Here is a 26,470-nt window from a genome sequence, read left to right on the forward strand (position 1 = left end):
CTTTCTTAAAGTAGTGTTCCTCTTGGGCTATGCTGTCAGTGCCATCGTTGAAGTTCTTTGATATTCTGCTGAGGAGTGCTTGCATGCAAGTATAAAAGAGGTATTTGTTGTCTGCTCAGGTATTCAAACAATCTTGTATCTCCTATGCATGCTTTCCTATAACTTGGTACATCTTCTGTCATTATACTTCTTATTTAAAATTAAAATCTTGGCAAAGCAATACCTTGTGTGTCTGTGTAACACAGTCATGTTAGGGGATCCCCAAGTTTCCAGTAGTAAATAGGTGATGTGGTGGGTTCTTTAACAGAACCTCCATGCTGGACTTCCGAAGGGCAGACTTCAGCCTATTTAAGGAACTAACTCAGAAAGTTCCTTGGGAAACAGGAAGGTTGGACCTACTTCAAGAAAGAACTCCTAAAGGCACAGGAGCAGATGTGCCACTGAGCCGGAAGATGAGCCGATGAGGGAGGCAGCCAGACTGGATGGGCAGGGAGCTGCTGAAGGAATTAAAGATTAAAAAGAGAGTATATCACCTTTGGAAAAGAGGGGAGGTGTCCCAGGAAAAGTTCAAGGAAGTTGCTAGGTCTTGTAGAGGAAAAATTAGAGAGGCAAAAGCCCATTTAGAGCTTAGGCTGCCACTGCTGCCAAGTTAAATAAAAAATGTTTCTTTAAATATATGAATGGCAAGAGAAGGGCCAAGGACAACCTCCAGTCCTTATTAGATAGAGAGGGGGATATAGTGACAAAGGATGAGGAAAAGGCAGAGGTGCTTAACATCTTCTTTGCCTCAATCTTCAATAGTGGGACAGGTTGTCTCCAGGACAGCTGGACTCCTGAAGTGGCGGATGGAGGCAGGGACCAGTATAGTCCCCCTGTAATCCATGAGGAAGAAGCAAGGGACCTGCTGAGCCACTTGGATCCTCACAAGTCCATGGGACTGGATGGGATCCATCCTAGGGTGCTGAGAGAGATGGCAGATGAGCTGGCCAAGCCACTCTCCATCATTTATCATCAGTCCTGGCTCACTGGAGAGGTCCCCGGAGACTGGAAGCTGCCAATGTGATACCCATCCACAAGAAGGGTCATAAGGAGGAGCCAGAAAACTACAGAGCTGTCACCCTGACCTCAGTGCCAGGCAAGGTGATGGAACAGGTCATCTTGAGTGCCATCACAAAGCACCTCCAGGATGGCCAAGGGATCAGGCCCAGCCAGCATGGGTTTAGGAAGGGCAGGTCCTGTCTCACTGACCTGATCTCCTTTTATGATCAGGTTACCTGCCTGATGAATGTGGGTCAGGCTGTGGATGTAGTCTATCTGGACTTCAGCAAAGCCTTTTACACCATCTGCCACAAGAAGCTCCTAGCCAAGCTGGCAGCTCATGATTTGGACAGATTCACTCCATGCTGGATCATGAACTGGCTGGATGGCAGAGCCCAGAGAGTGGTGGTGAATGGTGCCACATCCAGTTGGCAGCCAGTCACTAGTGGTGTTCCCCAAGGATCAGTGCTGGGCACAGTCCTGTTCAGCATCTTTATTGATGATCTGGACAAGGGGATTGAGTCCAGCATCAATAAGTTTGCAGATGGCACCAAGCTAGGAGCAGGTGTTGATCTGTTGGAAGGTAGGAGAGCCCTGCAGAGGGACCCTGATGGGCTGTATGGGTGGGCAGAGGCCAACAGGATGACATTTAACAAGGCCAAGTGCAGGCTTCTGCAGTTTGGCCACAACAACCCCAAGCAGCGCTACAGGCTGGGGACTGAGTGGCTGGAAAGCAGCCAGACAGAGAGGGATCTGGGGGTACTGATAGATAGTAAGCTGAAGATGAGCCAGCAGTGTGCCCAGGTGGCCAAGAGAGCCAATGGCATCCTGGCCTGCATCAGGAACAGTGTGGCCAGTAGGACAAGGGAGGTTCTTCTGCCCCTGTACTCAGCACTGGTCCGGCCACACCTTGAGTCCTGTGTCCAGTTCTGGGCCCCTCAATTCAAGAGAGAAGTTGAGATGCTGGAATGTGTCCAGAGAAGGTCAACAAAGCTGGTGAGGGGCCTGGAACATAAACCCTATGAGGAGAGACTGAGGGAGCTGGGCCTGTTTAGCCTGGAGAAGAGGAGGCTCAGGGGTGAGATCATTGCTATCTACAAGTACCTGAAGGGAGGTTGTAGCCAGGTGGGTGTTGGTCTCTTCTGCCAGGCAACCAGCAACAGAAGAAGGGGACACAGTCTCAAGTTGTGCTGGGGAAAGTATAGGCTGGATGTTAGGAGGAAGTTCTTGGCAGAGAGAGTGATTGGCATTGGAATGGGCTGCCCAGGGAGGTGGTGGAGGCACTGTCCCTGGAGGTGTTCAAGAAAAGATTGGAAGAGGCACTTGGTGCCATGGTCTAGTTGATTGGCTAGGGCTGGGTGCTAGGTTGGACTGGATGGTCTTGGAGGTCTCTTCCAACCTGGTTGATTCTATGATTCTATGATTCATAAGATGTGCAATTGTGCTAGACTTTTTTTCTGCTTGTTGGCTGTGTCAGAACTAAACAGCATAAGTTCTTGGGTTGATCTCAAGTAAGATTTGTTTTGAGAGCTGGTTTTTTTTTTTCACTTAAGCTTGCCTGTTTAAAATTTTCTCTCTTTAGGCTGTTTTAGTGGTAAGCTTCAGCTTTGCCCTCAGAAGGAGTATGTGATCTCCCTAGTGTATGGTGTGAGGCTCAATGCGTATTACTCTGTAGTAGTTCTTTAGAAACAAACCTAACTGACTTCTGACCAGTCAGGTGGAAAAAAAACACAGGTCAGGCAAAAGTAAAAAGGCTCTGATTCTTGAACAGAAAGCTTTCTGCATTCCTTTTTTTGGCTTGGATTTTTGGCTCATTCCTCAAGTTCTCTGTTGCTTTGGCTATCTTCATGAACCTGGAGAAAACATCAGAAATATGAAAGCACTGTTTGCCGGGGGTAACAGCCATCTTGAAGCTCAAAAAGCTGCTTTCTCTGAGTCATTCTTTGCTGTCCCCTGTCTCCCAGTTTTCCTGCTGCTGGGCCTGTGATTTGTTAGCCCAGACTTGCAGTAAATGAATTTGAGTTGATGGCAGATGCGTTTTACTGCCTGCTAAGAACTTGACTTAGAGTTTTCTAAACTGTATTCTTAGAAGTACACTAAGTGCAGGTGAGCTCTGTAAACATTTGGCAGTTTGGCTGTTATTCTTTTCCCTTTGGATAGCATTTCTTTTGGCTGTAAATCCTCATTTCCATAAAATGGTCAGTATTCCTTCAGCAGTGAGCCAGCTGATGGGGACAAATTCTTCTAATTTCTAAACTAAAGCAAAAGCAACAATTTGCTTGCATGACTGCCTAAATTGAATTACTCTGAGATGGACTTTATTGGAAAGATGTGTTTTTAAATGGAGAAAATTAAGTGGATCACTGTCACAAGCCTGTGAAGCAGCAATTTGCTAGATATGCAGAAGTATAAAATGTCTGGGTGATCAGTGCTGTGCTAACTGGATAGCAGTTAAAAGAAAACAGCTTTTTTCCCTCTCCCGCCCTTCTTTCTGGTTGAGAATAGCTATTGATATCTGCACTTGGGCCGTCATTTGAATGTGTTTTTGTGTGAGATAAGAGTTTTTTCTCGGTGTCAAACGAGCAGGATGTGCTCTCTGGCTTATTTTGTCTCCCTTCGTCTTTTGCTGTTGTGTCTGTGCTCTCCTACTTGTGAATATTCCACTTAACACTAACTGAAAGGAGAGTCATGTCTGATTGCTCCTGATTTCTTCCTCACATTGTGCTAGTTTCTGCTTGCTAGGCGTTGGACTGTTTCAATAATTAGCAAAGCACAACTGCTAATTTCTGGATGATATCCTGTTTCGCTTTTGTTTGTATACATAGCTAGATCTTGTTATTGAAATCTGAAGCAGTGCGGGTACTTCCAGCCCCGAGTCAGGAAATACTTGGCTTTTGAAGTATAACGGTTGGTGCATGGAACTCTGACTGTGCTGTGGTATCATGAACTGAACGCGGGGAAATGCTGTGACTGCCACTCTTTTCTGCACCCTCTTATCCCGGGAATCTCCTCCTGAGCCCTTGTGTTTGTGACAGTAAGGTTTGGTGACACTTTGGATTGGACATGCCTGTGCTTCTGAACCGGAGCCCACACCAGAAGGTACTGACTGTAGCGTGCGCTTGTGAAGTCCGTTCATCTTCCATCTCTGTGTTGCGGAAGGGATATGACACTACACCTCATGTGGGAATGGAGTGAGAGGGGCTCAGCTTCTTCCTTGCTTTGAAAATAGCTGCCTTGCTAAAACTGCTGTCATTAAGTAGCCAGACTTGTTAGACATATTTGTTAGATTAGTACTTCACAGCCGTACTAATGTTTATAAGTCCTATGGTATGAAGAGCATTTGTGCTTTGTTAATACATTCCAGACTGACATTTTCCATGCAGAAGCTTGAGACAAACTAACAAAAGCTGCAGCTTCACTGCACAGTGAAATTCGGTCCAGCAGTGGAAATAATGATACACAACAAGTGAGTTTAGTTCTTCATTGCAATATCTGTAGTGTTCAAGTCCTAAGTGTCGCTTAAAACTGAAAGCACTGCACAGTAATTACTGCGGGGTGCGTTTGAATGTTCTCTCTCCAGCAAACAGGGAGTTCCGCCTTTGTTCAGTGGAGGCTGTTGTGAATTCAAAGGAAGTGTATATAGTTTTTTAGTACTCCGGCTCCTGTCTCTGCTTTAAAGAAAGCGTTCAGTATCGCCATGGAAATATTCTGCCTATTCCAGAGTTGTAACAAACTGTTCTAGTGTTTGGCTGCAGCATGTATGGTTTAGTAGCCTTGATAGCCTCTCTGTTTTGCAACTTAAAGACATTGGTGGTAACACTTCCTAACTGAAGTTTTTTTTGTGGGTTTTAAGGTAGGGTTGATAAAACTGGCATTAATTGTGAAAAAATCCTACCAAGTTGTGTGACATGAAAAACCCTTCAAAGAAAGTTTTTCATTTGGTGTCAGTAATTTTTCTGTAGTCATCACTTTGGTTTTAATTCTTTCCTTGGTTTTAATAAAGTCAGGTGAAAGAGCTTAAATTAGCTACATCAGTGAAACTGATGTTTCCAACATGAAAATATATTTGTGGTGTTGAGCACAGTGAAATTTCTTGATTTGTAGTAGACACATGTAGAATGGTTCTTGGCAGGACTATGCACAGAAGCATTGAACAGTGTAGTACTACTCTTGGGGGAGAGATGGAATGAATTTGGAGATGATTTGGCTGAAGTTGATGCCATCTTTCATTTCAGCTGAACAAAACTCTACTGTCTATAGTATACAGAGCTTATGGCAGTGTAACTTGTTACTTCATATGTTCTAAACTGAATCTTACTGTAGGACATAGAGAACTTGACCAGTTGTGGTGGTTTGGCTTCTATCCTGCCCCCCCCACACTTTTTAGAAACACCCAGCTAACTCAGACGGGCTCTGGGAATATAAATGAAGCTATTTATTTACATCTAGCACAATATACAAGCAGCTATTTACAGTATATACAGTTATATATAGAAATATACAAATTAAAAGTAATACAGAAACACAACTCCCCTCCCAGAAACCTGAGTCCCCAGAAGGGACTCTCAACCACCCCTGCACCTCCTCCTACCCCTCTCAACCTTACCCCAATTCTCAGGAAGAAAAGAGGTTCAGCCAAGAGGTTAAGAAACAAGGTTAGTGGCAGCGAGGTTAAGGAGATGTGGTTCAGTCTGAAGCCAAAAGCAGAGTGAGAAAATGGCAAAAGTTATCCAATGTTTACCCTTCTTGTTCCCATAGCTCTCAGCGAGACTGTGAGGGAAAGGAGACACAACCGTTGTTTTCATTTCACAGCCAATTATCTACTTTCTCTCACCAAAGCATTCTAGCCTGCTTCAAACTAGCACACCAGTGCCATCTCTTTTGAGTACAGCTAATGTTGTAACACACATAACCAGATCTAATTGAGTGAGGAGTCAGTCATACAGTCTTAGGCTAACAAATATGAATAATAACAGATTTAATTTGGTTTCCCAAGTGTTTGAGGTTTTTTGCTGTTTAATCAGACTTACTAGGCTCTATGTTTCCCTGTAGTGAAATATTGCCTCTTAATTGTTGTTGTGGAACTCTTCGTACTTATCTCTTACCTCACAGTGTTGTTTGGTTGGTTTGGGTATTTGATTGGGTTTTTTTTCTCCTCAACCAGATTTTGGAGGATTCCTTACATTTGAGGAGCCAAACTAGTATCACAGGTCTAGTCTTGTACCCACCGTCCATCTGTACATTTTTGTGTCCTTACATTTGGGGGTTTTGGTAGGACAGGACCTGAAAAAGAATCTCTCCTTCTCTGAGTTCTCTTTGCTCTATTCAGAAACATAAGAGTTAGTATGAGCGCTGTTTCAAGCACTGCTACTGTTGCCCCCAGGTACCACATACAGCTCTTGCCATCCTGGGGGGGGGGGGGGGGGGGGGGGGGGAAGAAAGCTCATTTGACACTGTTGTGCCTGTTCTGTTTGGTATCAGTTTATCACTACTTGGCAAAGTCAGTGTTCAGTTAGAGAAAGCTTCATGTGGTGTTGCAATGTATGTTAAGTTCCTTCATCTACATAACATGCAATATCTATCTACCTCTTCATAAAGCTAGTCAAGATTTTTGTTTTTATGGCAACTTTTTGGTTATTTACTTGGTGATGTGTATGCTCCTGGGTTTTAGCCCTTAAGGACCTTGTAGCTTCCAGTTTGGGAGCTTATCCATTTCTCTCAAGCATCTCAAGAAGGGAGATGTTAATAGACTTTTTATATCTTGTGGTCAAAAAATATAATATATTGGACAACATTTAGAATGTCAGTTTAAGATGATTATCATGTTTAAGATATGGGTTTCAGATTCTTATAATAATACAAGCTTGTATTGTCCTATCAATGTACTTTTGCAACTCCCTTTGTGACAGCATCGTATTCCTCTCTGCCCAGCAATGTTTGGAAAAAGGTGACGGACACCTAGTCCATGGGACATGGGAGAGGCAAAGCATGGGAGAATTAAGTCTTCTTTGACTGTCCCAATGTTAGCACCACTGCCTTGGTTCAGGCTGCAATTGTGGCTTTCTCACCTGTGGGAATGCAGAAGAGTTGTGGGGTGCAGGTGCAGGACCGCTGTGGGAATGGAGTGAAGAGAAGAGACAACAGGCAGATCCTTGTAATAACAGGCCTTGGTTCTCACATGCAGCTGGCCACCTTATGTCAGAAGGGGTAGATAATGCACCTTTGCTAACGAGAATAACAAGGTGTGTACTTATGCAGATGTGGTGGGCTGTCCTTGACTAATTATGCTAATGTGTAGGCGTGTGCTCTACTGGCTGAGTGTATAAATACGGGCTGTTATGATCAATAAATGGCTTTGGCATAATTCATATTGAATTGTTCCTGAAGACCCTCGTGATGAGTCCCAAAACCATACTGGTCTATGAGCTTGTTTACTGTGGCCCGCAACACTCACCCTGCAAACGTACTACCTATCCTCCTCTACTTTAGTCTCCTGCTTTGACTTAACTATCTCCAGGGCCTGACAACAAAAAATCTGGATATGTTAAATAGATTAAGTGCTTAAATACTGTAAGGATTCAAGTTTTTTATATGCAGGTAAATGCTGAACAACTATTTGATAACTCTTTTAACCTTTTAATTTGGCGCTGTGGTATAGAAACAGCTGATAATATCTGACCAGGAATATCTGCTGTGGCCCTATGGATTTCAGAAACAGAATTTTCATTTTTCCTCTTCAGCTGCTTAATTTCATGTGGCTGCTGCAGGGAAATAGTAGAACTTGGAAACGTAATTGAGGTTTGCATGTTTCTGGAGTCTGTCTCCTTAATATTACTAAACTGATTTCTAAAAGTAGTTAAACAGTTTTCATCTTGTTAATGTAGTATTTTGAAACCTCTACTGTGCTTAGAATTTTGTCTAACTTTGCCTGGCAGTTTTGGCATTGACAGGTAATAAGCTAATATCCAAAATCCAAAAAAGTTACACAATTTTGATGGTGAAACTTTTGTCACTGGAGTTTCTTGATATACAAAGGAACAAAATGTCAAACCCCAATGATACATGGCAAATAAAGGCATAAAAAGTCACATGTTTGGTAATTTTGTAACTTTTCCTGTATCTTGCATTTGGGGGAAATACAGATGCAATCTCTTGCTTATACACTTGATCCCAGTGATGATTTTTGCTTGAGGTAAAAACATGATTTGCCATTAGAATGGGCTGCCCAGGAAGGTGATAGAGTTGCCATCCCTAGAGGTGGTCAAGGAAAGACTGGATGAGGCACTTAGTGCCATGGTCTAGTTGTTTGGACAGGGCTGGGTGATACGTTGAACTGGATGATCTTGGAGCTCTCTTCCAATCTTTTATGATTCTGTTAAATGAAAATACTGTAATCTGATCAAGTATGACTCAGATGGTAGTGGTTCTTGGTTCTTGATAAGATGGCATCAGTCTGGAAGGCAAGCAGGTCAGGTCTAAAAGTACAAGCTGGCACACTGTCAATCATTGGATGCGGTGTCATCACCATACACTTATTCCTGTACACCAAAGACCAGTAAAGTCCATATATATGGCTAAGTGACAAGCAATGTTAGAATCTGTCTTACATCTTAAACCTGAAGCTGTTTTCCACACCATATTATCTAGGGAATTCATGAAGTAGCCAACGAGCACCTGGAACTGGTTGTGGACTGGTTCTGGACTGCCTGACAGGTATTTGCTGTCCATTGTGATTCGCTGCTTCACATTGCTTTGCTTTTTATCTGTGTATGAGGAAAGTATTTGTAATTATGGAGATTAAATAGGTGTCATTTTTTCACCTCTATTTATCACTTTTATTTCGTGGATAATTAGGGAAAAAAGCAAATACTGATCAGAGCGCAGTCTGAAAAATAACATAGTTTGTAAAAAAGATTTTCTAAAGAAAGCATGGAATAAAGATTAGTTGGGCAGCATTAGCTGAAACCTCTGCTCTAATGCTAGGATCCCTCCACATTGAAGTGAAAATACTTCGGCGATTTATGTGGTGGGCAGAAACAAAAGCTGTACAGAGAGCAGGGCTTGTGAAACAGTAATTGCAACACAAATATAAGTGTCTGAAGAGTATGTATGATCTGGAAAAGGTGGACATAGGAAACTAAGTGATAAATGGCAGGATGGTGGGATATTGGGTTTTTTTAGGTAGAACTGCAATTACTTAAAACTGTGTGTACATTTGTGGAGGATATCTCAGAGAGGAGGGGATGGATAGGGAGTCCTGTTGTAGAGATATAAGTTTCTTATCCCCAGCCCATGTGCATATTCACTGGCAAACGAAGAGGAGGATAGTATGTTTTAGGAGGCTATTGGGTAACTTCAGAAAGACTCAATACCTTCTTCTCCAGTCTTTTAGAATTGATGAGAAAGTGGCAGAGCCCAGCTAGGGGAGTGGAAGTGGTGGAACACTTTTTTTAAAATCCACATTTCTGACTAAACAGCTGATGGTTATTGCTTTTAGTTGTGTGTAGAATTCAGCTGATGGTTATTGCATTTGGTTGTGTGTAGAATTCATGCATTTTGAACAGAATTCTAATTTCTCACAGTCCTTAGTAATATACATGAGTTGTCCCGTAACAGCTTCTGGATTCTAAAAAGAGAAATGTTAATTAAAGCAAAGACATCTTTGAATTTTGATAAAACAGAGAAGGGATTTAAACAGTAGAGCTTCTTCAAACACAGACTATAGAGGAATGAGCAGTGGAAAAAGTGGCTGCATCTCGGAATATGAACCAGAATGTATAAAGTGAGAATTGTTTTTGACCATCTGAGCTGGCATGGCTGTGAGGAAGCTTACCTTGGGCAATGGTAAAGCAGCCTAGTAGCAATGGTGAGTGAAGATAAATGCACTGTAGTGTTTCTTTCATATCAAGACTAACTTTTGGCCTCATTGAAAACTGAGATGACAATGACATCTATAGGGATGAGAGACAAATGACCAGTAGATCTCAGGATAATTGAACTTCATTTTGCAATAAATGAACTGGAGGCAGATTTGAGTTGAATGCCCAGTGGACAATGAGTGTGTAATGGGATTAAGAAGAGGTAATTTTCCACTGTGACTTGCAAAAGTACTGGCATAGGAGATTTCTGCCTGATTAGCAAGTTTCAACTGGTTTTGTATGGCTGAAAGAAAGCAATACTGAGAGAGCATGGATTATTTATTATGGTGTTACTTCAAAGTTATCCCTTTGGGAATATTTATATATTCCCAAAGGGATAACTTTGAAGTATATATATGAAGTATAATATTTAATAATTTGGAAAACAAATTATTAAATATTATAAGTATGACAAAAATTGTAAGAAGTACTAAAGCTATTGATTGATTGCATTGAAAACTGATTTATTTTGTAAAGGACACCAGATGCCCTTGTGGCCAAGAAGGCCAATGGAATCCTGGGGTGTATTAGGAAGAGTGTGTCCAGCAGATCAAGGGAGGTTCTCCTCCCCTTCTACTCTGTCCTGCTGTGACCTCATCTTAAATACTGTGTTCAGTTTTGTTCTCCCCAGTTTAAGAGGGGCAGGGATATGCTGGAGAGGGTCCAGTAGAGGTTGAGGAGGGGGATTAGGGGACCGGGGGGCATGGCTTATGAGGAGAGGCTGAGGGACCTGGGGCTTTTTGGTCTGGAGAAGAGAACACTTAGGGGGGATTTGATAAATGTTTATAAATATCTGAGGGCTGGCTAGGAGGGGAGGGACAGGCTCTGCTCACTTGTTCCCTGGGATAGGACAAGGAGCAATGAGTGTAAATTGTAGAAAAACAGGTTCTGCCTCAACACAAGGAGGAACTTCTTTCCTGTAAGGGTCACAGAGCACTGGCACAGGCTCCCCAGAGAGGTTGTGGAGTCTCTTTCTCTGGAGCCTTTCAAGCCCTGTCTGGTTGTGTTCCTCTGTGATCTGTGTTAGATAGTATTGTCCTGCTCTGGCAGGGGGTTTGGACTGGACGATCTCCTTGGGTCCCTTCCAACCCCTAACATTCTGTGAGCCTGTGATCCTGTGATTGATATTCTGTCTTGATCACATTTTCACTAGCAACTTGCCCAATGCATGTAATGTGATGCCATTCCTTATCTTCTACTCTACTCTGCCCTGGTGAGACCCTGTCTTGAGTATGGTGTTCAGTTCTGGGCTCCCCAGTTTAAGAAGAGCAGGGATCTGCTGGAGAGGATGATTAGGGGACTGGAGCACTGCCTTATGAGGAGAGGCTGAGGGACCTGGGGCTCTTTAGCCTGGAGAAGACTGAGAGGGGATTTAATAAATGTTGATAAATATCTGAGGGCTGGGGGTCAGGAGTGGGGGGACAGGCTCTGCTTATTTGCTCCCTGGGATAGAACAAGAAGCAATGGGTGTAAGCTGCAGCACAGGAGGTTCCACCTCAACACAAAGGGGAACTTCTTTACTGTAAGGGTCACGGAGCACTAGAATGGACTCACTGGAGAGGCTGTGGAGTCTCCTTCTCTGGAGACTTTCCAAACCCACCTGGATGCATTCCTCTGTGACCTGAGATAGATTGTATGGTCCTGCACTGGCATGGGGGTTGGATTTGATGATCTCTTTGGGTGCCTTCCAACCCCTGACATCCTGTGATCCTTCTGAGGGTGATGAGACCTAGTGAGAAGGAAGTTTAGTTAAGCAGAGGGTAGGTACTGTTAAAAGAGCAACTAGGATGACTGTGATCTGCAGTCAGTAGAACTGGGTGAGTCCTTGTCTTCTTTAGTGAAGGCAAAATGAAAAACAGCTTGCATATTAAACATGTTGATAGGCATATACCTTCTCAAGGTGACTGAGATAAAATCAGGAATACCCTCTCTTGAAAGACTGAGTAATACAGGGCTGAAATCAGGAGTTTGTAATGGAAATGCGCAGTTTAGCCTCACAGGATATAATAGGAATCTGTAGGTAATAATGATGGAGGGAAAGAGAGATTTGGGTCTGCTTTTTAATTGTGTGATGACTGAGATAGCAGGGAAACATAACCTTAAAAATAAGTCATAGGATGGATCGGGCAAGGTTTTTATAGTAAGTGTTAAACAGAAGCTAATGTGATTGTACATGATACTTAGGTAAAGTTTCCATGTACTTGCGGCCTGTATTCCAGAAGTATCAGTTGAAACTGATGGAATTGCTTGTCTCTTTTTCAAGAAGTTTTTTACACAACTATCCTAAGAAGGGAATATATGGCTCTGCAAGACAAAACCAGAGCAAAATGCAAAATACATCAGCAAGAAATGCTGACATGAGAAGAGGACTACAGAAGAGAGTAGGCAAAAAAGAAAAAGCAAAATTTTGTCCCTAGGCTTTCTGGTCATAGAGGACTTTATGTTCTGAAACAGGATTCCATGAAAAAAATAGAATTTTTTTTGCGTTGCTTCCACTGTATAAGTTGTCTCTACAGAATACAGAATTTACTGGGTTTTATATTTTCAGCCAAGAAGCAAAGTCAGCCACTGAAGAAGCAACTTCTGTAAATATTTAGATTAAAAGATGTGTTATATATCATTGTTCTATCTCATTTATGGATACTAAACAAACCTTTCATGCTGTCCTTTAGGTTTCTGAGGTCATCAGCAGCATAAGACAAGTCTCCAAAGCAGCACTGAAAGAGGATGCCAAGCCAAGTAAGGATAGTGAAGATGCCTTCTATGACTCTCAAAAATTTGAGGTCTTATACTGTGGAAAGGTAACAGTGGCTCACAAGAAAGCTCCCTCCACACTAATAGATGATTGCATTGAGAAATTCAGCCTTCATGAGCAGCAACGCCTGAAGCTCTTAAACGAGCAGCGGAATAATGAATCAAGCTTGGACTTAGCCCTGTGTGAGGGAAATATGCCAACTTCTCCATTAGATAGCCCATTTGAGGAGCTGGAGAGCCCAAATAATGCTGCAGGGCATGCTGCAATGTTTACAATTGGCAGCCAGACCAACTTGGCCAACCTGGCCAGCACTCGTAGCTCCTTTCCAGAGCGAATTTTAGAGGACTCTGGCTTTGATGAGCAACAAGAGTTTCGCTCCCGGTGCAGCAGTGTCACTGCTGTTACACAAAGAAGGGTTCATGACACCAGCCTGAAAATACAGGCACGGAGAAGACATGCAAGTGCACCCAGTCATGTTCAGCCTTCTGATTCTGAGAAGAACAGGACAATGTTGTTCCAGGTATGTATATAGCAATTTCATGTTAGTTTTTCACAGTATCTTCCCCTGTGCAGTTCCAAGTTTGCAAAATTAGTAAAACAGATGCAGTACTGTTTCATGACTTGTCACAATTATTTATTTATCTGTTCAGAAATGACTGGGACATAAGTAACTGAAATTTCTTAAGGAATTCACCTCAACTTATGAGTTCATTTTAAGAAAAAGGAATTACTTATGCAGTAATTACATATAGGAGCAGAGTTTCTAGGTAAATAATTATTTTCCATGCATTTCTGGTGAGATCGAAGACCTAGCTGAAAAAAAGTGACTATTCCTTCATAAAAAGAATCAAGACTTACACGTGAGCAACTATTGCTATTATGAGCAACTAAAAAGAAGCTCACAATTTCATGTAAGGCTTTCACAGCCTTATGTTTGAGACAGTCCCAAATGAGTACTCAAATGTCTCTGATCTGAAAGCTTCTTCCTTCAGACCTCTTGCCTGAAGCACCTTTGACATCTTTGGAGCTTGTATTGAGAAAACAAAAGGGCACTTAAAGGAGGTGACCCATAAAATAAAAGATCTTTGGACTTAAGAATTTCAGGGGGCTAAATGCTTGGGGTTTGTCATTCCATTTGCTTTAAAGATCTTTCTTGCCTTTCACTCTCTTGGGGAAATGCTAACTGAAGTGAGAATGCATTGCCCTTTAGAAAGCCACAGCTATCACTAGAAATGAAAAGGATTTAGCTGAAAAAGTCCCTGAGGTCTATGGAATAAGTTCCGTGTACTTGAGAATTAATTGGTGAACAGAATGTGTTCTTTCTCATCTGGAATTATTACAGAAACAAAAATTATCACCTTATGCTCAACATAGTTTTTTTTTTTCTGCTGATCTATGACACAGCTGAAAAAAACCAGAATCTTCAAATTCTGATTTTTATTCCAACTTTCACTTTAGTCACATTGTTTACTGAAAGCTTTGGTATTGTATGTCAAATATGTGATCTTCGGACCTAAATAAATCAAAAAGAAAAGGAGGGGAGGGGGAAACGAAGCTGTTTTTTTCCCAAGTATTTTTTCTATTCAACTGAGTGTATTGTTCTTGCTGAAGTATTCTTACTTAACATAGACGGGGTTATGGCACTGTTGTTCTTGCTGCATAAGCTGTTGTGCTGAAGGTACTCTGAGCAAACAAGACAGAGCTAGATTGTGACACTTTTGTTGCTGTTAGTATTGTGCCTTCAAGACACTCATAAACTAGACTTAATTTTCTTCTCCTCCCATCACCCTGCACCTCATAGGTTGGAAGGTTTGAAGTTAACCTGATCAGTCCGGACACCAAATCTGTTGTGCTTGAAAAGAATTTTAAAGATATCTCCTCATGTTCTCAGGTAAGCAACATGTAGATCATCAGGGAAAAAAAAGAATTTATTTGTTCCTCAAATGGATTGCTCTGCTGGTCTACAGGCAGCAGGGGAAAAAATGGTAGAATTCTTTTTCAACATACTGTGCAGTTTTCCTTTATTCAATCTCAAAGGCCAATTATAAACAATTTAATATAAAGAGATAAATAGTTTATCCTATTGAAATTACCCTGGACAAAAGTAAATTGCTGACCTACCTCACTGACTCCTTAATTTAAAAGAGGAGAGGAGGGATTTTGAGTAATTGTGACAAATGTTTATACAGATCCTGCTTGATGCATCAGCTTCTTTGGGGAGTGCAACTAAATAAATTGGATATTAAACTGCTGTTGTTTCATGAATGCCTGCAGCAGACTTGAAGTACTGATTTGTCCTTAAAAGAGTGAGAGCTGTTAGTCAGATTGTGACTTTCACTGATCTGGTAGCAGCTTCAAGTAGATGCTGTGGAAGAGTAATGCAGTGTGATTCTCAAGTAGCTAAAGTACAGAAAAAGATAAGCTCAGAATCATCAGTCTAAGCTGTGGTAGTGGCAACTTCAATCATTGGTCAGAAAATGAAGTGTAAACTGCTCTGTTTTGAAAGAGCATTGGATATAATATGGGAAGTAGCTTAATCTCTGTCTAGGGTGCTCTCAGCGTGCTGTTTCTGGGCAACTAAGCTCCTGAAAGCATCCTGAATGAAAGGAGATGAACACCAAGTCAGCTCTCCAAAAATCAGCAGTTACTCTTTCTGTGTTATTTCTCCTGAAGAATGTGTCAATAGCTGAACCTAGCTATGTCCAGTAATAAATAAATACATGTTCAAAAAGTCAGATGCCAGGGCTGAGGGATTCACCTTTCTATCTTGCTGGTTTGCAGCACCTCTTATTTCTGGCACTTTTTATTTTGAAGTTTGTTTTATTACCTTCTCTCACTTGTCATGGATATGCATCACTTTAAAGTACAATTCCTGACATGGTCTAAACCTGTATTTCACCCGCAAAGGCTTTCATTTTTATGTTAGTAACAAATCTGCTCCTGCATGACTGCTACCAATGATAATAGCAATTAAGAGCTGGTTATTACTTGTAACACAAGTGGAGACTTGAGCCACCAACTAAAGATCCAGATGCTTAAACAGAATCTGCAATTTAACTACTCAACATGAGCTGTCAGTGTGCACTTTCAGCCCATAAAGCAAATCAGATCCTGGACTTCATCAAGAGAAGTGTGGCCAGCAGGTTGAGGGAGGTAATTGTCCCACTCTGCTCCACTCTGGTGAGACCCCACCTGGAGTACTGCATCCAGTTCTGGAGCCCCCATTACAAGAAGGATGTGGAGATGCTGGAGTGTGTCCAGAGAATAGCCATGAGGATAATTAGAGGGCTGGAGCACCTCTCCTGTGAAGACAGACTGAGAGGGTTGAGGCTGTTCAGTCTGCAGAAGAGGAGGCTCCCAGATGACCTTCTTGTGGCCTTCCAGTATCTGAACAGGGCCTATGGGAAAGGTAGTAAGGGACTTTTTATGATGCCAAGCAGTGATAGGACTAGGGGGAATGGAACAAAACTAGAAGTGGGTAGGATCAGACTGGAAGTTAGGAAGAAGTTCTTCACTGTGAGAGTGGTGAGACTCTGGAACAGGTTGCCCAGGTGGTGGAGGAAGCCTCATCCCTGGAGATTTTTAAGGCCAGGCTGGATGTAGCTCTGAGCAACCTGATCTAGTGTGAGGTGCCCTTGCCTATGACTGGGGGATTGGAACTAGGTAATCCTTGAGGTCCCTTCCAGCCTTGACAATTCTGTGATTCTATGATTTGTATTGCTCTTCATAGAGAAAAAAGACAAGGGCAAATATAGAATGGAACAGTAATATCAACCAATGATGTATTATTAGCTTTTTAATAAACACAGATCAAAGAAGGTGGTAAAGCAGTGGTTCTGGAGTCTTCTGCTTTGCGAGTGTACTGAGCTAAATAAACATGAGGTCTAATTTTTCACTCCACCTCCGCTTTCCTTTAGAGCAAAACTTTTGTTGTTTTGCATGCTTGCAAACAATTCGAGCAGTCACTAACAATACTGTAGGAGTTTTGATTTTGTTTTGTTTTAATGCAAAACATCTATTTTAGAGAAGTTGGTGGGGTGTTCTATATTCAATAGAAATGAAATGTTAATTTGTTCAAGACCGAGGATTTGGTTGCGTAAACCTCATCAGTACTACTTTGGAGAGCTCAGTGCTAGCCACAGGGCTCCTCTGTTATGGATTTTTAGAGCTGTGATTTACTGCATATTGTGAGACTGCAGCTTAAAAGTGTTTGTTCTTCTAAGCTTTACAAACGATGGAGGAGAGACATTCTATTCAGCTTACCTTCTGGATTCTTTTAGCCTGGTCTAGTAGAACTTTTTATTCAGTAGGTTAAGTACCATTAACCTGCTGCATTCAATTCATTACCCACACTCCATATAATTGTCAAAGCAGCAAGTATAATTGATGACCAACACTTGTGTATGTAGATTAGAACCTAGAGCAACCAAAAACTTTCAAGGGTAGTCACTCTCTTAAAAAACCTGAGATGGAGATAGTAGCAATTGAGGAACATAATGTACTATTTACACTTCATTAGTGCATTCACATGGCTACAGGGCCAGATGGCATATACTTGAGGGTACTGAGAGAGCTGACAGAAGTGCTCCCTGAGCTACTTTCCATCATATACCAGCAGCTGGCTAGCTGGGGAGGTCCCAGCTGGCTAGAAATTGGCAAACACGATTTCCATCTATGAAAAGGGCTGGAAGAATGACTACAGACCTGTCAGTTTGTTCTTGGTGCCAGGGCAGATCCTCTTGAGTGCCATTGTGCAGCATGTGCAGGCAAGTACATGGCGAGGCCCAGTCGGCATGGATTCATGAAGGGCATGCTGGGCCAGCCTCATGTCCTTCTTGTCACAAGGTGACCCACTTAGTGGATGAGGGAAAGGCTGTGGATTCTCTTTACTTGTACTTTAGTAATGCATTTGTCACTTCCACAGCATCCTCCTGGAGAGAATGGCTGCTCATGGCATGGATGGGTGGACACTTAACTGGGTAAAGTCTGTTTGGATGGCTGGGCTCAATGAGTGGTGGTGAATGGAGTTAAATCCAGTTGGTGGCTGGTCACAAGTGGTGTTCCTCAGAGCTCACTTTTGGGTCCAATCTTGTTGAATGTCTTTATCAATGGATAAAGATGCCTGGATGAAGTAGAGTGCTCCCTCAATAAGTTTGCAGATGACACCAAATTGGGTGGGAGTGTTGAACTACTTGAAAGTAGAAAGGCTCTGCAAAGGGATCTGGACAAGCTGGATTGATGAGCCAAGGTCAGCTGTATGAGATTTAACAAGGGCCAAGTGCTGGAGCCTGCATTTGCAGTACAACAACTCCATGCAATGCTGCAGACTTGGGGCAGAGTAACTGGAAAACTGCCTGGCTGAAAAGGAGCTGGAGGTGCTGGTTGACAGACAGCTGAACATGAGCCAGCAGTGTGCTCAGGTGGCCAAGAAGGCCAACAGCATCCTGGCCTACATGAGGAATAGTGTGACCAGCAGGAGCAGGAAAGTAATTGTGCTCCTGTACTTGGCACTGGTGAGGCTGCACCTGGAGTACTGTGTTCAGTTTTGGGCTCCTCACTATGAGAAGAACATTTTGTCACTGGAGCATGTCAAGGGAAAGGCAACAAAGGGTGAAGGGTGTGGAGAGCAAGTCTCAGGAGAAACTCCTGAGGGAACTGGGATTGTTTAGTCTGGAGAAGAGGAGACTGTGGGGAGACCTTATTGCTTTCTACAGCTGCCTGAAAGGAGGTGGTAGTGAGGTGGGTGTTGGTCTCTTCTCCACAGTGTCAGGTGATAAGATGAGAGGAAAGACCTCAAGTTCTGCATGGGGGGGTTCAGATTGGGTATTAGGGAAAATTTATTTCGTGAAAGAATGGTCAGACATTGGAATAGGCTGCCCAGGGAGGTGGTGGAGTCACTGTCATACCTGGAGCTGTTCAAAAGACATGTAGATGTGGCACTTCAGAATGTGGTTTAATGACCATGGCATTGTTAGGTTGATGGTTGGACTTGATGATGTTAGAAATTAATAATCTGTTGTGAATTATGATTATTAATTTATGTATTAATATTATTTTTATTAATATTTTTTAAATGGGGAAAATTCCCTGAGATGCTTTGGATTTTAGGTCAACAGGAAGTAGTTACATAAAGGGTATTTATAAACACAGAATGAAACAACTTAAACAATAAGAACTTGGAAAAAGAGGAATGTGAAAACAGGAAAAAAATCTAACTATGCTTATGGAGCCTTAGCGTTAACTCCAGTATGTACTCACAACGCTTTGGTCCCTGAGTAAATTTCCTGTACAAAGACACTTCCAAAGCTCACAATAATGATCCCAGGGTAAAACACAAAATATTTCAGGCAGAGGGAAGGAGAGAAGTGAGTGCTGCTGCTGAGCTGCTGGTGCAAGCTGCAAACACGTGGCCACCGTGATTCCCAGTTAACATGCTGAGGATGGGCTGCTGCTGCTAGTGGAGGGTCACTGCAGAAAGGCTCAGTGCAGAAAGGTTGTTTCTAAGTCATGCCCCGTTAAATACTTCATTTTGAAAATGAAACTGGCCAATAGGCACCAGCACCATTGTTCTGGCCAATCAGTTCAAAGCTTCATGCCTTGTGTGACCATGAAGGCATGCTGAGGGGCAGCACAAGACACCTGACATGTGGTGCTAAGCTCCTAGCCCTCAAGGCTTTGTTGGAGCCCAACGTTTCATTGTTTGCTTATCTACTCCCAGACCCATAACACGAGGAGGGGAGCAAGGGTTAAACTAGCCTGGCAGGATTTATGCCCTAACAGGACAAGAGGTCTTTTCCAACCAGAATGATTGTTTGCTTCTGAAATGGCTGCCTCTCCCACAAATGTTCTCCTGTAGAGATTGAGAAATCAAATGGCAGTAGGCTTGTTCAGGCATCAGCAGCAGTGAAGGACTTGGCACGAGGGACTTGGCATCTTACTTAACCTCCTTAAGTAAATATGGTTTCCTCACAAAAGGGAAGGTAATGATTCATTATTACATAGATCAGCATATGTATATAACTCTGTGCTTTATATGCTTTTGAAGACCACGTGTCACAAGAAAGTGAGTTAAGTAAGGATTAGCATGGACTATGATAAACTAATGCCATTTAGAATCATGGAATCAGTCAGAGTTGTAAGGGCCACAAGGATCATGTAGTTCAAACCCCTCTGCCATAGCCAGGGACACCCTACCCTAGATCAGGCTGCTGACAGCCTCATCCCACCTGGTCTTAAACACCTCCAGGCATGGGGCCTCAACCAACTCCCTGGGCAACCCATTCCAGGCTATCACCACTCTCATGCTGAAGAGCTTCCTCCTCACATCCAGTCTCAGTCTCAGTCTCCCCACCTCCAGCTTTGCTCCATTCCCCCATGTCCTGTCACTACCTGATAGCCTAAAAAATCCCTCCCCAGCTTTTCTGTAGGCCCCCTTCCCTTCAGATACTGAAAGGTCACAAGAAGGTCACCTGGGAGCCTCCTCTTTTCCGGACTGAACAGACCTTGACTCTTTCAGTCTGTACCATCTTACATGCCCTCTGCGCATTTCTTACATTTTATTTAAGGAGCATGAATGTAGCTTTTGGGGGTTTGTTTTTAAGAACTTCATCATGCAGTGGCAATATGTTCAGTCTGTCACGTACTGCATTACCAGTTTTGTCTATGGTGTGTTCTGTAGTGACAAACAAGTTGTTTTGCTGCCTCCTCTCTTGTACGATATAGATGTTTTCTTTGGAGATGGATCCAAGCAACCAACTTCTGCATTCTGTTTTATTTGAACTTGAAGGATCAGGCTTTCATTTGGAGAAAAACTGCTATTACCATAGTCAGATGATAAAAACATTGGCAAAAGCTTTAACAATAGTGAGTCATGTTCCATGAATTAAGACTGGGAATGTAGTACTTCTTAGCAAGCAGCTCTCTTTGATCTTCTCAGTGCTGTTTTTAGCAAGGCAACATTCTCTGTCAAGCAGTTAGGCTAAGATCTTGAAAGAAAACATCATTAGTAACATGTAGTAAGTCCTGAAATTTCTGGTATGTAATTCAGTCTCAAGGAATTTATTTGCAACTTTGGTGGGAATTCTGCATGTCACCACTTATTCCCTGTTCTTTTTGGTGTAAGCTCAACTTGTATTGCAGACGAGTGATGATCTGTTCCTAGTTTGCTGCTCCAGTCCCATGTTTAAGTGCGGGCTAATTATTATCAAGTTTTTACTGTAGAGGCTATACCAAATACAATCTAGAACTCTTCATTTCACTTCCCTGAAAATCCTGTTTTCCTGATGGAAGAAATTCAGGTCCCTGTCTACTGGTGTATAAATTTTGGTTGTGTAAAGAGTTTTATGTAACTCTTAAATGCATAAATCAATTTTAATGGTAGCTTCTGTAGCTGTAAAATAGGTCATGAAGCGCATTTATAGTTTCTCAGATTTCTATATTGGAGCCATGTACCTATTTTAAGGATCACTTTGGAAACAAAACTTGTTTATAAAGTAGTCCACTAACGCTGGTTTTAAACTCTCTTAGGGTATAAAACATGTGGATCACTTCGGTTTTATTTGCCGGGAATCTGTTGAACCTGGATTTAGCCAGTATGTTTGCTATGTGTTCCAGTGTGCAAGTGAGTCTCTGGTGAGTATTTATTGGTGATCCTAATCTTGTTGTAGGAGAATGTCTGTGGCATTTCCTAAACCAATGGAGTGTCTCTTATTCTGCTGTGTTAGATGAGTCTCAGTCATATCTTCTCTGGTATGGCACCTTAGCTGTGAATATGAAAGCATGCAATCAGGAATGCATACATTCAGCTCATACATAGCCATATCCTGCTACTCTACTGGTGAATGTATCAGTATGCAGACTGAGCATATTTGGGCCCTGTGGTTGTAACTTTTGCATTTCTAACTGTTGAGACACTTGTTTCCTCACTGAAACATGAAATTAGTAACAAAACTGATGATAAAACCTGAACATGCTTTTTAAACTACTTTCTGATCCTGAATATGGCTTTAGCATTTTCCCTGTAGTCTGTGCTGTTCCTCAGGAGAATAGCAACGTCTGATCACAGAAGAAAACTGTAACATGTGTGAATATGTGTTACTATAAAAAACTCAGTGGACGTTTGCCAAAGTATATTTCAATCAATTGAAGTTCCAGGTAACAGTGATTTAACTGATACAGGTAGCTTAAAAGCATGAAACACTTACAGGAAATAATTTTGGCTATTGCATTTTTATTTTAAAGCTCTGACAGTTAAAAAGACATCAGTGCGTGCTCCAAAACATATTTCTTCCCTGATGACTCTGCTGACAGCTGCTAACTCTTTCAGTTAAACTCAAAAATTGCTCTTTTAGCCAGCTGAAAATGGTATTTGTTAATCTGTTGACTGTTTTGAGAGTGAAGAGATTCAGGTTGATGAAACATCAAAAAACTACCAGTCCTAAATGTACCATGGTAGCTGAGGCTGCATTTTTATCAAAATGGAGGCTTGTTATGAGATCAAATCTGTCTTTATGTTAACGGAAACTGTTGCATCTGATCAGACCATGCATAATTCAAAGACTTAAAATGTGTTATATAAAGAAACCACATATTTATGCTCTAAACCTAACTGCAGTCTATACTACAGCTCCCATGTCTTTACTGTAGTCGGAATCCACAGGCTTAGCAGTGTTCTGTGGATCTTCCATTTAGAGATGTGGATGCCAACTTAATTATCAGTCTCTACTGCAAGACAAATAGTCACTGTTCAGTGTATTGCTTTATTGCTGAGAAGAGAGAGCATACTCAAATTACTGGTAGTGCTTAATACTGTGCATTTAAAAAAGCAAAACATACCCCCCCAATTAAAAAAAAAAAAAAACCAAAAACAAACCAAATAAAAAACATACTGGGACACTAACAGATTCAAATTTCCACATTCAGGTGCCTTCCCTCCCCCCAACAAGTTACAGACTCTCAAAAAAGTTAGTGTTAGACTGCATGGTTTTGGTCTCAAATATATCTGCTTTCTTCCTTCTGATTATATTAAAAAAGAAAAGGCAATCTTTCCTAAGATTGTTATTAAACCATTGTCTCCTTTCCATGTTAATGCAACAACTCAAGTAAACAGCCCTTAATAAGCATTGTATTACCCTAAAATGAGGACATGGAAACTCAAAGTGCTTTGTATCTAAGGTCTGGGAGTGTGTTTGAATGTGTGGAGCAACACTGTCACCTTGACCTTTCTTACAGAGAAGCTGAGCTTTTCCAGTGCTAGTGTGTGGGAATGTAACACTCATGTATTTATGGCAGTGACAGAGGAAAGGTCAGAGCATGGTGCAAGGCAGGCTGGTACTTAAAGATAAGTTGGTGATTATAATGAAGCTGGTAGTCAGTTTAGTAGCCTGGAGAAAAGTGAACTGCTGTGGGAAGTTCCTGTCTGCCAGCAGGATGGGGTTGTGGGGTTGTGTGTCAATATATTAGAGTGGTGGGAGGAAAATTGTTGAGAGGGAGCATGTGCAGTTTACAGGAGAAACTTGGAGCTAAAGAATAAGAAAGTAATGCTTTTTATTCAGCCAGCATATATTCAAGCCAACTGGCTGCTGCTTAAAACAGTGGCTGCCTACCCAGTAAGCTTGAGTAGCTGGAGTTAGATACTCAAAATTACACTGTCTGGCTGAATGTGAAGATGATGCACACAGAGGAAAGGCAGAAAGCTGGGAATACTACCTTGATCTTTCGGAAGATAGCAACCAGTGGGGTTTTGACTGTAAAGCACCAGTCTATGATATTATTTATGAGTCTAATTTGATGTATATGGCATTCATTTTTGTTTATACATTGTTTTTTCCTTCTTTTCCCTATAGGTTGATGAGGTAATGCTCACCCTGAAACAAGCCTTTAGCACTGCTGCAGCTCTGCAAAATGCCAAGACACAGATTAAGCTCTGTGAGGCTTGCCCAATGCATTCTTTGCACAAACTTTGTGAAAGAATTGAAGGTAGCTCCCGAGTTTATTTTCTATTTGTGTTTTCTAATTATTCTAGAAGAATTTTAAGTGTGTTAATCATGCACTTTCAACTGAAACAATGTTAGAACAGAAGGGAAAGCATCCCAATAAGCAGTTCGTACTATCACTTTGTACTCTATAATCAAGTGGAAGTGATAGCAGTGATGATATTGTTGCTGAATATAGTATAGCTGCTGTTATAAATACATACTCTTTCACTGTCATTCTTTTCTTAACTGTTCCACTGAGCATAAAACCCCACCAGTTCCCCTTCCATTTGTTGTTTCACACATACTTTCAAAATGGGTCATAAAAACACAACCATGCTGGAAAAAGGTCAGTCCTTGTTTTTCATTCGTGTGGAGCTATTTTGTCCTTCGCAGGTGAAAGGAGGGTCTCCTTCCGCTCTGCTCTGCTTTGTGGAGACCACATCTGTAACATTGTGTCCAGTTCTGGGCTCCCCAGTTTGAGAGTAATGGGGATATACTAAAGTGTACAGCAGAGGGCTATGAAGATGATTGAGGAACTGAAACATTTGTCTTATGAGGAAAGACTGAGAGACTTGGGGCTGTTCAGTCTAGAGAATAGAAGAGCAAAAGGGGAACTTACTAATGTTTATAAATATCTGAAGGGTGGGTGTCAAGGAGAAGGTACTAGTCTCTTTTCAGTGGTGTCCTGTGATAGGGCAAGGGACAATGGATACAAAGTAGAACAAGGAAGTTCCAACTTCAACATGAGGAAAAACTTCTTTACTGTAAAGATGACAGAGCACCGGAGCTGGCTGCCAAGCGAGGTTGTGGAGTCTCTTTCTCTACAGACTCTCAAGACCCTTTTGGATGCATTTCTGTGTTACCTACCCTAGGTCATCCTGCTTTGTCAGGGAGGTTCCTTCCAACCCCTACTGTTCTGTGATTCTACGATTCTTTGTGTTTCCTCTCTTACACACTTCAAAGCCTAGTTCTGTTATGGGGAAATAAATGATTAAGTTAGGAGCTCAGTATCTGGTAAAGTTAAGGCAGCTACCTGGCTTCAGATACTAGTAGACAAAGCTTTGTAGTTTCTCTGGAAGTGAGGTATGCTGGAACCCATGCAGAATATCTTCTAAGCAGGATCCGATTCTTACAGCCTGCTATGTCTCTGTCAGAAGTTTTGTATGCAAAAAAAGCAAGCATGTTGCAGTAGCAGTTTTGTACCTTCTGGTCTGGCAATGATGGTGCTGGTAACTACCACTTCTCCCATTCATTCAAAGTCACCAACCTCCCTCTGGTGGATGAAAACCAAAGCGTAAAATCTCAGAGGTGTGAGATTCTGATATCTTGTGATTAGTATTTTCTGGGTTTAGCAACAGATATTTTTAAGTGAAAAAGCTTAGCTGGGAAAGTCTTCTGTAAATGAAAAGTACAGAAGGTGCTGTATGAGGCAGTATAAGTATCTTGCACACAGATACGTGCAAAAAGCCTGGGATAAGTGTCCAGTGTCAAAATAAAATGTCTTCTGTGGAAGCACCTTGAGTACCATAATAGTGGTTTCGTAGACCTTGTGCAGAGTAACTGAATGAATTAGTGTCCCTTGGTTTTCTATTTGATTTCTATCTATTTGGGGTATTTTTAGAGTCTAGAACTTAATCATAATGAAAACAGAGCTTTGTGAATTTAGAATAATCTTTTTCTGTTGTGATTGAATTTTCTATGATTGATACCTACCTTGGATGGAAAAAAATATCTGTCTTCACCTGATTGAGGTTTTGTTTTCCCTCACATTTTTGTAGCTTCCTGGAACAAGCTCTGTGAGCAAATGTGTGATTTGTTGAGCATTAAAAAATCTTTATTGTTACAGATTTTATGCTGTTCTTGATTTCAAAAGTGTCTTCAGTTCTCTGATATGACCTGTACCTTACCATTTCCTCGTGTAGAAATGGATATAATTTTTTCAATGAAAACCATCTGAAAACTTCTGAGTGTGTTGTTCACTGAGTGCCTCTCCAGGTATATCACTGATCTGTTCCTCTTCCTTGTTTCCCATACAGCTGTCAGTAATCTTTTGGCACTAGATCAGAAAACATCAGTGGAGTAGGGTGCACAACATTTTTCACAGGAGCCATCCACTTAACTGCGTCTAGTCCTATTTTTACTGCTACAGAAAGGAGACAAAACCATGTTGTTTAGCAAAACCTGAAGTATTTTGAGTCTTATATGCTGCAGGCATACAACTGCCATGCTTTAAAATTGCGGAAACTCACATGCGGGCTTATGTCTTCTAACTCTTTTTCAAAAGTGTTTTGAGTGATCATTTGAGAATCTAAAAGCTGTAATGTTTCTTGTTTGGTTTTTTTTTTTCCTCAGGACTCTATCCACCAAGAGCCAAACTTGTAATTCAGAGACATCTGTCATCACTAACTGATAATGAGCAAGCAGACATTTTTGAGCGTGTTCAGGTAATACATCAGAAGCTCTTCTTTCATATTTGAAAAAGATAATGATAAAATGGACCAGACATTTTTGCTTGTGATTGTTTGTTTTCTTATGTGGTTGATCTAGAATTTACCTTTTTTCATCAAACACCATCCAGCCTAGCCTCATGTGTGATACACTCCTGTCAGAAAAGGGTTGTTTCTCAAGTCTACTGAGATGCTCTGTGTTCATACTCCGAGGACTTTTTTTTTTCTGAGCTTACTCCTTATTCTGCAAACACATTTCCCTATTTGAAAACCATGTGGGAGGGTGGTGATAGCAAGTGAGACATGCAGGTATTGATGTGTCTTACATTTTCAGAA

General features: G+C 41.7%; 1 protein-coding gene across 2 annotated transcripts in view; it reads left to right on the forward strand.

Moving 5' to 3' along the window:
- The window catches only part of TBC1D4 (TBC1 domain family member 4), a 133,029-nt gene that overhangs the window by 64,588 nt on the left and 41,971 nt on the right, over nt 1-26,470 (forward strand). For both annotated transcript variants that reach the window (XM_064174011.1, XM_064174020.1), the window contains exons 2-6: nt 12,629-13,231; nt 14,513-14,602; nt 21,238-21,342; nt 23,556-23,688; nt 26,040-26,131. In XM_064174011.1, the coding sequence (XP_064030081.1) occupies nt 12,629-13,231; nt 14,513-14,602; nt 21,238-21,342; nt 23,556-23,688; nt 26,040-26,131 (1,023 nt within the window). The remainder of the gene's footprint in view (nt 1-12,628; nt 13,232-14,512; nt 14,603-21,237; nt 21,343-23,555; nt 23,689-26,039; nt 26,132-26,470) is intronic.

The sequence above is a fragment of the Pogoniulus pusillus genome, chromosome 3, assembly GCF_015220805.1.
Source record: "Pogoniulus pusillus isolate bPogPus1 chromosome 3, bPogPus1.pri, whole genome shotgun sequence".
NCBI lineage: Eukaryota > Metazoa > Chordata > Aves > Piciformes > Lybiidae > Pogoniulus > Pogoniulus pusillus.